Below are 14,404 nucleotides of genomic sequence, written 5' to 3'. Positions count from 1 at the left end.
TCAGACCCCTAAACTTTTTCCAAATTTTGTTACGTTACAGCCTTATTCTAAAATTTATAAAAAATAAACAAACTGGAATATCACATTTACATAACTATTCAGACCCTTTACTCAGTACTTTGTTGAAGCTCCTTTGGCAGCGATTACGTCCTCAAGTCTTCTTGGGTATGACGCTACAAGCTTGGCATGCCTGTATTTGGGGAGTTTCTCCCATTCTTCTCTGCAGATCCTCTCAAGCTCTGTCAGGTTGGATGGGGAGCGTCGCTGCACAGCTATTTTCAGGTCTTTCCAGAGATGTTCGATCGGGTTCAAGTCTGGGCTCTGTCTGGGCCATTCAAGGACTTGTCCCGAAGCCACTGTGTTGTCTTGGCTGTGTGCTTAGGGTCGTTGTCCTGTTGGAAGGTGAACCTTCTCCCCAGTCTGAGGTCCTGAGCAGGTTTTCATCAAGGATCTCTCTGTACTTTGCTCCATTCATCTTTCCCTCGATCCTGACTAGTCTCCCAGTCCCTGCCGCTGAAAATCAGCATGATGCTGCCACCACCATGCTTCACCGTAGGGATGGTATTGGCCAGGTGACGAGTGGTGTCTGGTTTTCTCCAGACGGGACGCTTGCCATTCAGGCCAAAGAGTTCAATCTTGGTTTCATCAGACCAGATAATCTTGTTTCTCATGGTCTGAGAGTCCTTTAGGTGCCCTTTGGCAAACTCAAAGCGGGCTGTTTTGTGCCTTTTACTGAGGAGTGGCTTCCGTCTGGCCACTACCATAAAAGCCTGATTGGTGGAGTGCTGCAGAGATGGTTGTCCTTCTGGAAGGTTCTCCCATCTCCACAGAGGAGCTCTGTCGGAGTGACCATCGGGTTCTTGGTCACCTCCCTGAACAAGGCCCTTCTTCCCCGTTTGCTCAGTTTGGCCAGGCGGCCAGCTCGAGGAAGAGGCTTGGTGGTTCCAAACTTTTTCCATTTAAGAATGATGGAGGCCACTGTGTTCTTGGGGAACTTCAATGCTGCAGAATGTTTTGGTACCCTTCCCCAGATCTGTGCCTTGACACAATCCTGTCTCGGAGCTCTACGGACAATTCCTTCGACCACATGGCTAGGTTTTTGCTCTGACATGCACTGTCAACTGTGGGACCTTATATAGACAGGTGTGTGCCTTTCCAAATCATGTCCAATCAACTGAATTTACTACAGGTGGACTCCAATCAAGTTGTAGAAACATCTCAATGATGATCAATGGAAACAGGATGCATCTGAGCTCAATTTCGAGTCTCATAGCAAAGGGTCTGAATACTTATGTAAATAAGGTATTTCTGGGTTAAAAAAAAAAAGTTGCTAAAATCAGCAAAAACCTGTTTTCGCTTTGTCATGGGGTATTGTGTGTAGATTGATGAAGGAAAAAAACAATTTCATCCATTTTAGAATAAGGCTGTAACGTAACAAAATGTGGAAAAATTCAAGGTGTCTGAATACTTTCCGAATGCACTGTGTGTGGGCTTATAGAGAAAAAAATATTCTATATGCCGACGTAAAAGTGGGTTGGGAATACTCAGTAGGATCTGTAGGTAGAAAGTGCTGCTGGGTATTTAGGCTTCAGTCCCCCAAGAAATAACACGATATATAGATTCTACAGACCCCATTCCCAACCTCACTTTTGACTCAGCACATTGGTTTTTTTCTACAGCCCAATGTTGTGAACATACCGATCTGAACATTGTATTTTTTTATAGTAGTCTTACAAAATGTTTTTAGAAGCATATTTGTAATTGTTTCCACAAAGTCCTTCATGCATTTGCTTTTAAGCACATAAAAAAATGGGACATTGATTCAAATGTAATACTGTATCTTTTGAATGAGTTATCCATATTGCAATGTTTTGAAATGCGGGCTTTTATTTTGAAGGAATTCTTATTACCATACGAAAGTAACGTCATCGTTTGTGTTGCTGGCAGAATACAAGTGCAGCATTGCACTTATATACTTATGTCTCCTGTTTCGATTGTTGGTCAGAAGAAGTACTGCGCTACTACGATCCTGTACTTTGTTGACCAGGTAAGAACGCCGACTTGATCACTAAACGTTACATTCGGGTAAACGATTTGGTCTGAACTAGTGTTCAGGGAAGCATATAACAAATGAATAGCTAAATGGCCACAAAACCTACATTAATAATAACCGATTGTGGTTTAACCAATATAAATGATTGTTAAAAAACGATGAGTTGACAATCTTAAAGCCTATTATCTTCATGGCATGCATTCTAGCAATCGCGTTCTAGCAACCCTTTGTGAAAATTTTGCTGCGTTATTGGGTGTGTTGGTTCCCTATGGTTGACCTACTTTTGCTGTCATGCATTGCAGTCAGTGTGCTGGTTCGAAATTGCAGGTGACTGCCGACTGACTGATCTACAAATTACCTTGCATCATAAATAACTACTCATTATTATTTGTAGATCAGCCAGTGTCACCAGTTACCCACAATGCATCATGGATTTGACGCTCTCGAACACAGCCAGTGAGTTCACAGCCCATTTTTAATAGTCTCGCCAGCGATGATTAATCGGATTTTGTATGAAAATCCTTAATGAAGGCTGTGCTGTTGTGTACTCCTTTTAGTGGTGGTGTTAGCGCGCGCTGGTAAAGTGTTTTTGTGTTTAGTAATGTGCAGCCTGGCTGCCGCAGTAAACAAAGTTTAATGACGTCAAGTAAAAGCCGATTTATGGTCAATCCGAAATCTGCAGCGGCAGTACAGCATTTACTGAGATGCGACCTCTGCAGTTGTCAAAGCATTCATACCTTTTGCGCTTTGGGGAGCAGTCATACTCATCCAATACATTGGTCTGCACCGCACCACTCGTAGTGATAGCCAGTCAGCTAATTACGAACAATTGATTAAAGGAAAAGACAAGACCTTACCTCATGAGATGTTGGAGTAGGAACTCAGTCAATTATAGCATGAAGTAAAAATGCTGCACTGTTTTCCCACCTGCATCCCGAATCTCCCCATTGCCCCCCAGCAAAATTAGGCTACATTTAGGCTATTGTTTGTTTCTATGTTGAGGTAAACATAATGCTTGTATGGATGTCAATCCCAATACATGTTCATGTCATCGTCATCAATCAACTGCATTACAGTTAAAAACGACTGAATACCACCACCGATTTCTGTATGCTAGCTATGCTACCAGCTTATACGAACAGGAGCATAGCAGTCACTTCTTCTAAACCTGAAAAGGGACAACATCAAAATGTTATGCAGCGAAAAAAGCCTAATATATCAAAATCGGATTTTAGTAACCACATTGTGGGCCTGTTACAATACATCAATCATGTCAGATTTGACAAATATCCACTTTGTTTGATCAGATTTGTTGAATGTGTGCAAATCCATCTATCCTCATTACCTCCCTGATCTCTTTCCAGGAGTTCAAACTCCTTTTCGTGTCTTTGAAATCCGTACACGAGGTATCATAAATATGTATTTTATTTATGAACTTGTTCTGATAGACTTTTATCAAAGTTATCCATGTTTGTTGTAAAGGAAGTGAGTTTGTGTTTACAGGATGTACCAACCCCAAATACTGTCAACCAATAATGTCAATGCGGAGCTATACAGAGCCATGCGGAGTCCTGATTGACTCGAGTCATGATTCGTTTTTTTGAGTTACTCGTTCATGTTGTCATTCGTTTGACCTGCTGGTCGCAATGACTACAGCAGGATTAGTCTTGTGTTGCCATGTACCTCCAAAATCAAGTAGTTGTCACGCCTCCCTTAGAGTATGGAAGCCTGGTTCACGACGAGGCTACTGTAGGGAGATGTGCTCCGACCAACAATTGTAAAATAGTTCATGCTGCAGGCAGCAAGACATGTTTAGAACTGGTTGAATTGATGTAAGAATTAATGCAATTAATTTATTATTGAATGTTATTATAGACAGCTTTGTAGAACCAAAACATCTATACACAGTCATTGCTAAAAAAAAACTCAAAAAACGAATCATTTGGGGGTGCTGCAGTTTGAACGATATTGTGCTTATGACCCTCACGGCAGTCAAGCAATTCATTCTGCCAAATCGTTAACAATCTAGTCCGGTTGCGGCCACAACTAGACCTCGTTTCAAATGCATCAATAAATAATCTTATTTGTATGCCTAGCAATCAACAAATGTACATTGTTTAAAGCACACTTTTACAAGTCTTAGTCACATGACAGCGCCAATAAGCCCCTTTTATGGTGAACGACATTTGAACGAGAGGCTTGTAGAATCATGACTTGAGTTTTCAGTTCACCGGTAGAGGGTCCTGCGTGCTTTGGGCATTACTGACTCAAATGAACAAAATGAGTCGAAAGTTTCTTAATTTTTTTTGAACGAGACAAAACAGGGGCATCAGTTGGGTATGGCGACTAGCTCAATGTAAAAGTATGCTACAAAAAAGTTGACTCATAATTCCAATACCAATTTTAAAACGCAATGGCCGTTTAAAATGCAATGGCCGTTTAGTTGGCTGGCTTTAGGATCATGCAGAGCATCGATTGGAGAGAAGTTGCCAGCCTTCGAGCCTTTCTCTCAGCATACAGTCGTGGTCAAAAGTTTTGAGAATGACACAAGTATTGGTCTTCACAAAGTTTGCTGCTTCAGTGTTTTTAGATATTTTTGTCAGATGTTACTATGGTATACTGAAGTATAATTACATGCATTCCATAAGTGTCAAAGGCTTTTATTGACAATTACATTAAGTTTATGCAAAGAGTCAATATTTGCAGTGTTGACCCTTCTTTTTCAAGACCTCTGCAATCCGCCCTGGCATGCTGTCAATTAACTTCTGGGCCACATCCTGACTGAAGGCAGCCCATTCTTGCATAATCAATGCTTGGAGTTTGTCAGAATTTGTGGGGTTTTGTTTGTCCACCCGCCTCTTGAGGATTGACCACAAATTCTCAATGGGATTAAGGTCTGGGGCGTTTCCTGGCCATGGACCCCAAAATGTCGATGTTTTGTTCCCCGAGCCACTTAGTTATCACCTTTGCCTTATGGCAAGGTGCTCCGTCATGCTGGAAAAGGCATTGTTCGTCACCAAACTGTTCTTGGATGATTGGGAGAAGTTGCTCTCGGAGGATGTGTTGGTACCATTCTTTATTCATGGCTGTGTTCTTAGGCACAATTGTGAGTGAGCCCACTCCCTTGGCTGAGAAGCAACCCCACACATGAATGGTCTCTGGATGCTTTACTGTTGGCATGAAACAGGACTGATGGTAGCGGTCACCTTGTCTTCTCCGGACAAGCTTTTTTCCGAATGCCCCAAACAATCAGAAAGAGAATTCATCAGAGAAAATGACTTTACACCAGTCCTCAGCAGTCCAATCCCTGTGCCTTTTTGCATAATATCAGTCTCTCCCTGATGTTTACCCTGGAGAGAAGTGGCTTCCTCGCTGCCCTTCTTTACACCAGGCCATCCTCCAAAAGTATTCGCCTCACTGTGCGTGCAGATGCACTCACACCTGCCTGCTGCCATTCCTGAGAAAGCTCTGCACTGGTGGTGCCCCGATCCCGCAGCTGAATCAACTTTAGGAGACGGTCCTGGCGCTTGCTGGACTTTCTTGGGCACCCTGAAGCCTTCTTCACAACAATTGAACCTCTCTCCTTGAAGTTCTCTCCTTGAAGTTCGCTTGCCTTTGAAGCCCTTTTTGTGCAAAGCAATGATGACGGCACGTGTTTCCTTGCAGGTAACCATGGTTAACAGAAGAAGAACAATGATTTCAAGCACCACCCTCCTTTTAAAGCTTCCAGTCTGTTATTCTAACTCAATCAGCATGACAGAGTGATCTCCATTGCCTCGTCAACACTCTCACCTGTGTTAACGAGAGAATCACTGACATGATGTCAGCTGGTCCTTTTGTGGCAGGGCTGAAATGCAATGGAAATGTTTTTCTGGGATTAAGTTCATTTTCATGGAAAAGAGGGACTTTGCAATTAATTGCAATTAATCTGATCTCTCTTCATAACATTCTGGAGTATATGCAAATTGCCATCATAAAAACTGAGGCAGCAGACTTTGTGAAAATTAATATTTGTGTCATTCTCAAAACTTGGGACCACGACTGTAGAGCAGAGACCTGGCCAGGCAGTTTTGCTTTGCCTGTCAGCCGTTTAAGCAGTGCGCCGATTGCTTTGAATTTGATATCGGCATTTAAACTCAGCCTTGTAAGCCTCGCGGCCAGCTGTTTTATGCACCAGTTACTTGTCTTTCACATTGATGTTGGCATAATTTGTCCAATAGGCTAGGGGAACATAAGCTTAAATAAATTGAATTAAATTTGACAAAATTAGCTATATAGTTACTCGTACCTATACAGAAATATATAAAATCTTTCAAAATACTACACCAGAGAGCATGATTTGGGCACAGTGGATGAATTCACTTCTTTTAAAAATGAGCTGTGGATTGCTTTAAGCACACAGTTTGGGCAGCATGTGTGGCAAATAGCCTACCAAATAGCTGATTGTTGAGTTGCAGCAGTCAGTGAAAAGCAGTTAAGTAAGCCTATAGCAATATTTCAAAATGCAATCGAAGGAAAAACAAAGTTTAGAAAGCACATGGAAGACAGGACAAAGAAAAGTCTAAAGCCTTGTTCACACTGCAGGTCTTAAAGAAAAACTCCACCAGAAAACGATCCTTTGGTATTTGTTTCATTAGTCCATTGTTGATATAGTCCCCAAATGTTTTGCATGTCAGCAGTCAAGTTTCCAAGATATATAACTTTCAAAATACAGAAATAAAGCCAGTATTATATATCTTGGAAACCTGATTGCTGACATGCAAAACATTTGGGGACTAATGAAACAATTACCAAAATATAGTTTTTGTGTGGAGATTTCCTTTAATGCGCAAATCAGTTTGTTTTTCAAATCAGTTTTGGAATGCTGACGGTCCAAACAGCAAGTTACATGTGACCAAATCGGATTTGTGTGTGTTCAGACAGCAGTCATTTGCTGACATGGCTACTCTAGTTTTCATAGTAAGGGCGGGTGTGTGCGCAGTGGTGTAGACTGATTGGTGGAGGTTCTCGTGCTTCCTATCATTTAGAAATGATGCAGTAATCTAAGGTGACAATATTGCCTGCCATGGACATTTCCCAGTTGCTTTGAATGTTCAAAATCATAAGGTAAGAATACTTTTAAAGCCTCAAAGGATAAGATCATCCAACTTTCAAAACGAGTCCTTTTTGGCTAGCCACAGTAGTCAACTAGCTAGCTAGGTAGTTGTTTCGCTTTCTTGCACATTCACTAATTTATTTGTAAACAATTAACAAGCTGGTTACATACCACATGTTCTTGTCAAAACTTTCAAAAGAGTAGCTAGCGAGGAACAAGATATGCCAAATAACAGTCTAAAAACCACTTGAGGGCAAATAAATCAGATTTCACCATTCTGACACAAGTCGCATGGTCAGGAATCAGATTTCAAACCACCTACGAAGGTTGCACTGTATGCACCGTTCCACAAGTAAATGAGTCATTTTATGATGAGGTTAAGTAGTGGTTGACAATGTATATGCCGTTCCACAGACCTTTAAATCTAATATTGTGGTGATCATTTTATGTCTGGCTTCATTTTTGTTTGATTTTGCTGTTGTCCAAATAGCATTATAGAGTTTTTAACTTGTGTAGGAAAGCAGTAATTGAGCTTCAACTTCCCAAAAAATAATTGGGAATCATTGTCTACCATATGGTGCCCTTTTTGGTCGTTTGCAGAGATAGGCTAAGCCTACTACCACAGGCATCAATCCCCTTTAAGCTTCTTTGAAAAGGTCTGACAAGCAGGTTTGATATGATCCAGTGTGACTGTGATTTAAATAGTTAAGTCTGTGTCAAAATAGCTTCATGTACCTACATGGCATAACATTAGCCTGTCCATAATACTGTACAGATCATAATATCCTGTGTAGCCTACATTCAACAAGTGAATAAATGACTGAATAATATAAAGTGGGTCTATTTTTTTTACTGGTAATAGTAAGGTAGCACATTATTTTATGGTACTGTTTTCACCTGGTATTTAATGGGACATTTTAACAATACATACTTTTGGTACTTACTATAAATAATGAATTGGTTATTACCGGTTGTTACAGTGTAATGTACATTGTTACAGTTTGTCCTTGTCTTTTTTTTTTTGGATAAGGGATTTTCTGATTTTATTGAACAAATAATGAAGGAGGGTAACAGTGGGGAAAGACAGAGACAGGTTCTGTCAAAGGGCAGTAGGCCCAATTCGAACCAATGACAACACTGTAGAACTGTGCCGGAGGCTGCGACATCAACACTAGACCAGCCAGGCCACAACCAAGTCATTTCTTAGTAGGCCTAAATACCTAGTCATTTCCAGGTAAACTGGAAATGGACATTAACAATGGGCCTATTTCTAGGAAAAGTAACACATTTGTCTTCTTGGTCTTGTATTTGCAGATCTACCCGGCGTGTGGACAAAAGAATGGCACTAATCTCCCTCGAGGATCTCGACGGATTGGAGGACGAAGAGCTGGACGATGACATCACCGACAACCCCGAGCCAATGGAGGACGACGAGCAGCAGAGGCTGTATACCCATTGGCAGGCGATCGCCAGCACACACCAGGTGTCCATCCCCCGAGGTAAGTGAGATAGGCAGTGGAGTAAAATAGCCCCATTCGAGGTAGTTGCTTGGCAGCAGTGTATTTGGAGACAATCAATCTGAGAAATCAATCTCGTTTCAACAGGACATGGTTTCTTCCAACAGTTGAAATAAAATCTCAGATTCTAGTTGCTACATCTTGTCCATAAGCAAAGACTGCTAAACAAAGTCCCAGAAAATGATGACTACATTTCAACAATATTGTTTCCTTGTTTTACGGCACATTGTTTTATCTTCCACATTCCAAAACGTTTGCAATACAGCAGTATGACTTGATTGCTGTAGTGTGTGTATTGAGGTCTCTATCATGGCTTACTCAAATGGGTATCAGTTCGAGGTCTGCTGAGAAGCTTATAGATATTAGAGCAGGCCCATTTTCCTAGAGACTTGAATACTTGACGTTAGCCCTGGGTTCCTTTTTATGAAGCATAAGCCAATGGCGAATTGGCTTATGCATCATAAAAGGAAACCAGGGTTCCGGTGAGGTTTTTGCCAGTGCTCTCTGTTATCTTTTTAAAGAAATTAAGAGGCCCCCTGTGTTGTTTTATAGAAATGACAGGACCAATTCAAGAGCTGACGCGACGGAACCAAGCCCAAGAGAGAGAGCAGGTCCCCTTTACCTCCATCTCTCAGCATGAGAAGGTACAGTATGTCTCCCTCCCACTTGTTAGCAATCTCAGGTCAGGGTGACAATGGCAGATATGTTGGCTGGATGTTCCATTTTCTGGGTCATCTATCCATCATGTAATGGCAGGAAGTGAAGGGAAGTCTGTAGTAAAGGCTAAATGAAGCCATTTTCTTGTCTTTATTTTGAGTGTTTGAATAATAAATAAATAAATAAATAAATAATGAAAGCTGTGTGTGTGTTCACACGGATTTGTGTAAATGCCTGAGCGCAATGTGGTGTGTAAAATCTGTGTGTGTGTTGCCTTATGACCATCCATGCATTTGCCTGAGTACAATTTATGTTGTGTGTGTTTGTTTCAGCTTGAGCATCCATGCCATTGCTCAAGTGCAAAGTGAAGTGAAAGATCTCTTATATTCCCTGGATAATGAAGTGTGTGTGTGTGTGTGTGTGTGTCTATTTCTGCAGCTGGGCGAGGTGCTGTTTGAGGAGAGGGTGTACCCTGCAGGGAAGTGGGCGTGCATCACTAAAGGGGAGAAGCTGTACGAGCAGAGTATCTCCATGGGCTTCATGAAACTCATGAAATTCATCTGCAAGGAGAACTCCGTCGGTAAGGCCTTAGTGTTCATGTTACTGTGTAATTATTGATGTAAGTACAGTGCAACATCTATTCACTCATTGTTACAACTATTGTAATCACTCATTGTTACAACTATATTGTAATCACTCATTGTTACAACTATATTGTAATCACTCATTGTTACAACTATATATTGTAATCACTCATTGTTACAACTATATTGTAATAAATAAATATAAATAAATATGCCATTTAGCAGATCACTCATTGTTACAACTATATTGTAATCACTCATTGTTACAACTATATTGTAATAAATAAATATAAATAAATATGCCATTTAGCAGATCACTCATTGTTACAACTATATTGTAATCACTCATTGTTACAACTATATTGTAATCACTCATTGTTACAACTATATTGTAATCACTCATTGTTACAACTATATTGTAATAAATAAATATAAATAAATATGCCATTTAGCAGATCACTCATTGTTACAACTATATTGTAATCACTCATTGTTACAACTATATTGTAATCACTCATTGTTACAACTATATTGTAATCACTCATTGTTACAACTATATTGTAATAAATAAATATGCCATTTAGCAGATCACTCATTGTTACAACTATATTGTAATCACTTATTGTTCCACTGTACTTACAGCAGTAACCCTAACCCTTATCATAACCGTAAGTATAGTGTATAGTAAGAACAGTGTAACAATGAGTAATTATAATAGCACACTCTTGTATTGCCAGGACGCTATTTGGGAATGACTGTACCCATTGTGAACAGTCTCCAAATGCTGGAGGACGGCAATGGCTTTCAGAAGGACATCTTGACAGCATACTACCTGCCTGCTGAGTTCCAAGCCAACCCGCCTCAGCCAACTGACCCAGACATCACCATACTCCAAAGGGAGGCTTTACGAGTCATCACCCGGTAAGGACACTCCCACCTCTGGCTGACTTCGATACTCAAGCCCCAGGCTTCATTTGAAGCCTATTCTACTTCCCCTGTGGTTTTGAGACATATTTTGACCTATTTAAATATCTACATGAAAAAATAGGCATTGGATTTAAATAGACAATGTCTAGCCAAAATGGGTGGAAATAATTAGTTAGATTAGTGATAATAACTGCAGAATTTATTTTTTATTTTTTACTATATTGGCTGGTTTCCCGGACACAGATTAAGCCTAGTCCTGAATTAAAAAGCACTTTCAATGGAGTCTACATTGAGCTTTTTTTTTGGTCCAGTACTAGGCTTAATCTGTGTGTGGGGAATCAGCCCAAACATTATTAATAATGCTAACTTCTATAGATAATGGATACATACTAGCTAGACTCACACACTACTTTGCATTGGTAAGATGTCTGGCTAAAATACTGTAGGTAAAAAATAATCAGTTAATAGTAGTAATGACAGTATTTATCTAAACACAAATAACAAATGTAGTCTTCTGTAGGACGTTCTTCGGCACCACCACGGAGGAGACAATCATGCCTCAGATCAACCTGCTGTGGGAGATGCTGGGCCCCAGCGAGGAGATGCATCGCAACTCCTACATGGTGGCCGTCTACGAGAACCCTGGGGTCTCCTGCCGCAGAAACGAGATCTGGTTCATCCGACGAGACCCCTAAATCTCTTATAACATCCCCCTGTCCCCTCTTGTATCATCCCAACACCCCCCTATCCCACCCCCCTTCTGTGCCACTAGGGTCGCGTTCATTGGGCGATAAAAGGAATAAAAGAGACAAACAGGGAGGGACTACCTAGACTTGGTCAAATAAGCAATGCTCATTTTGTAAAATGTTTTTTAAAACGTTTGTTTTTGTTTTTGCGTGCCCTAATGAACACAACCCCCAGATGATTCCTGTAATGGGGATATAGTATGGATTAAAATGGGAGGAATGGCTCTTGGGTTGGTTTTAGCTGTAGAGATGACAAGATGACTTTAAAGATAGTATTAGGTATACAGTATGGAAGAAATACTTATTTATCATTCACTGAGATTGTATGTTTTTTATGCACTAGGGGAGCACAAGAAAATTCTAACTTCAGTGGCATTTATACCATATACACAACCAAATATGGTATTTAAAATAAAAGTATATTGTATCTCGGTGAAAAACTGGCTGGGCATTACAAGAGTTAAACTCTGTTATATTTCCGTCATGTTTTATCTATATTTTATTTTTCTTGCTTTTTGTATAACAAATTTGGGATTATCTAATCATTGCAAACTAGTGGCACATAAAATGTGTGAACCCGCTATTTTAGAAATGGACTGAAATTAATTTACATTTGACATTTTAGTAATTTAGCAGACACTCTTATCCAGAGCAACTTACAGTAGTGAGTGCATACATTTAAAACATTTTTTTCGTAATGATGTTGATACCATAACGTTTTTCTAAACTATAATGGTTATGTCTTATAGGACTGTAACCTACTACTAAAATGTTGTATTTGCAGTTGACTCGAGTAGGCATCCAGGTTTAACCTATTGTTATCCATATCCATAGGTAATTCTGACACAACTTTATCATTCAAAGTTACTTGCTATGATATGTGGTTGCCTTCTTACTCTTAACTGCACTGTCGTTGAATTTTATCCTGCTAGTGAATTATTTTGCCCACACTCTGCTACATTACCTACATTTGAGGCTGGATTTTGGGTATAGGTGTCCGAATAAGTAAACAGCTGTTCTCAAACAACTATCCCCCTTCCCCCAGCCTCAAAATGATAGACAGATTTGTCATTCGTAACCTTCAGTTGCCACTAGGTGGCAACCAAACAGTAATGTTTGTATTATATTTTTTTTGTCTATTGGTGAATAGCGAATATCTCACAAATGAATAGATTGGTTTTGGTGAGGTTAGTTGTAAATGGAGCTTTCTGAGACTGGGACCAGGCACTTTAGATTTTGATGAAGGTTCAAGCTTTTTAAAGATCCATAATTATAGTTAATGATGGTTGAGGAATGGAAGTTTAATTATAGTGACTTATGAATCTGTTCAGCATGGCCAAATGATGTGCTCTTACTGTGCTTGCCTCTTTTTTATATATATGCAATTTTCCCAGAATAAGTGTATTCGGTGTATTTGTTTGTATTTTCCAATAATTAGTACGGTATACTTTTGATATGTTAAACTTTAACCTGGCCTCTCTTTTATGACCTTGTATTTCTATGCTGTTTTCAACTGTTTCAAAGCATACATTTTAAAATTGCAGTGTGAATTGTAGTGGGTTGCTTCAATTTAAAGCTGCAATATGTAACTTTTTGGGCGATGACGAAATTCACATAGAAATGCGAGGAGTTATAGATCTTTAATTCTCATTGAAAGCAAGTCTAAGACGTGGTAGATCTGTTCTATGTGCACTATTTCTATGCTTCCCGTTCTTAAGTTTTGTTTTTGCCTCTTTTACTTTCGGCTTTGTACACCAGCTTCAAACAGCTGAAAATACAATATTTTTGGTTATGGAAAATATATTTCACAGCGGTTTAGATGGTACAATGATTCTCTACACTATAGTTGCTTGTTTTGTCACATAAACAGAAATTAGGCAAACTATTTGAATTCAAGCAACCAGGAAATGGCAGAGATTTCTGCATAGCGCATCTTTAAACTACTTAAAAGATTGCCAGAGTAAATTAATGGAGATTTGATATACATTTATACTTAAAAACGTACAGTGCCTTCAGAAAGTATTTACACCCCTTTACTTTTTCCACATTTAAAACGTACAGCGCCTTCAGAAAGTATTCACACCCCTTTACTTTTTCCACATTTTGTTGTGTTACAGCCTGATTTTTTTATAATGGATTAAGTTGAGATTTTGTGTCACACACAATACAGCATAATGTCAAAGTGGCATTATATTTTTATATTTTTTTACAATTCTTTACAAATTAATTAAAAATGAAAAGCTGAAATGTCTAGCATCAATAAGTATTCAACCACTTTGTTATGGCAAGCCTGAATACATTCAGGAGTAAAAATTTGCTTAACAAATCATGTAAGTTGCATGGACTCATTTTGTGTTCAATAATAGTGGTAAACATTACTTTTGAATGATTACCCTGTCTCTGTACCCCATACAATTATATGTAAGGTCCCTCAATCGAGTAATGAATTTCAAGTATAGATTCAACCACAAAGATCAGGGAGGTTTTCCAATGCCTTGCAAAGAAGGGCACCAATTGGGAGATGTGAAAAAAAAGAGCAAGGTGAAGTTATTAATTAGGCTTTGTTGGTGACTACAAAGATACAGGCATCCTTCCTAAGTCATTTGCCAGAGAGGAAGGAAACCGCTCAGTAATTTAAAACCGTTACAGAGTTTAATGGTTGTGATGTGAGAACTGAGGATGGATCAACAACATTGTAGTTACTCCACAATACTAACCTAAATGACAGAGTGAAAAGAAGGAAGCCTGTACACAATAAAAAATATTCCAAAACATGCACTTAAGTAATACTGCAACAGATGTGGCAAATATTATTTTTTTGCCTG

The 14,404-nt window shown here is 39.5% G+C and overlaps 1 protein-coding gene across 2 annotated transcripts; it reads left to right on the top strand.

Annotated features, from left to right (window-relative positions):
* Positions 1-1,930: 1,930 nt before the first annotated feature.
* LOC121564210 (heme-binding protein 1) lies at positions 1,931-13,134 on the top strand. Of its 2 annotated transcripts, none has more exons than XM_045214269.1 (6): positions 1,931-2,047; positions 8,463-8,647; positions 9,218-9,309; positions 9,761-9,902; positions 10,644-10,827; positions 11,354-13,134. In XM_045214269.1, exons 2-6 carry the CDS (start codon positions 8,488-8,490, stop codon positions 11,526-11,528), a joined length of 753 nt encoding a protein of 250 aa, XP_045070204.1. In that variant the 5' UTR covers positions 1,931-2,047; positions 8,463-8,487; the 3' UTR covers positions 11,529-13,134. The 2 variants fall into 2 exon arrangements, with proteins under 2 accessions (XP_045070204.1, XP_045070203.1); XM_045214268.1 differs by lacking the exon at positions 1,931-2,047 and adding an exon at positions 7,064-7,159.
* Positions 13,135-14,404: the final 1,270 nt, after the last annotated feature.

The sequence above is a fragment of the Coregonus clupeaformis genome, unplaced genomic scaffold (genome assembly GCF_020615455.1).
Source record: "Coregonus clupeaformis isolate EN_2021a unplaced genomic scaffold, ASM2061545v1 scaf0226, whole genome shotgun sequence".
Taxonomy (NCBI): Eukaryota; Metazoa; Chordata; class Actinopteri; order Salmoniformes; family Salmonidae; genus Coregonus; species Coregonus clupeaformis.
Note: the sequence above shows the minus strand (reverse complement) of the source record. Positions and strands in the feature narration are given on the sequence as shown.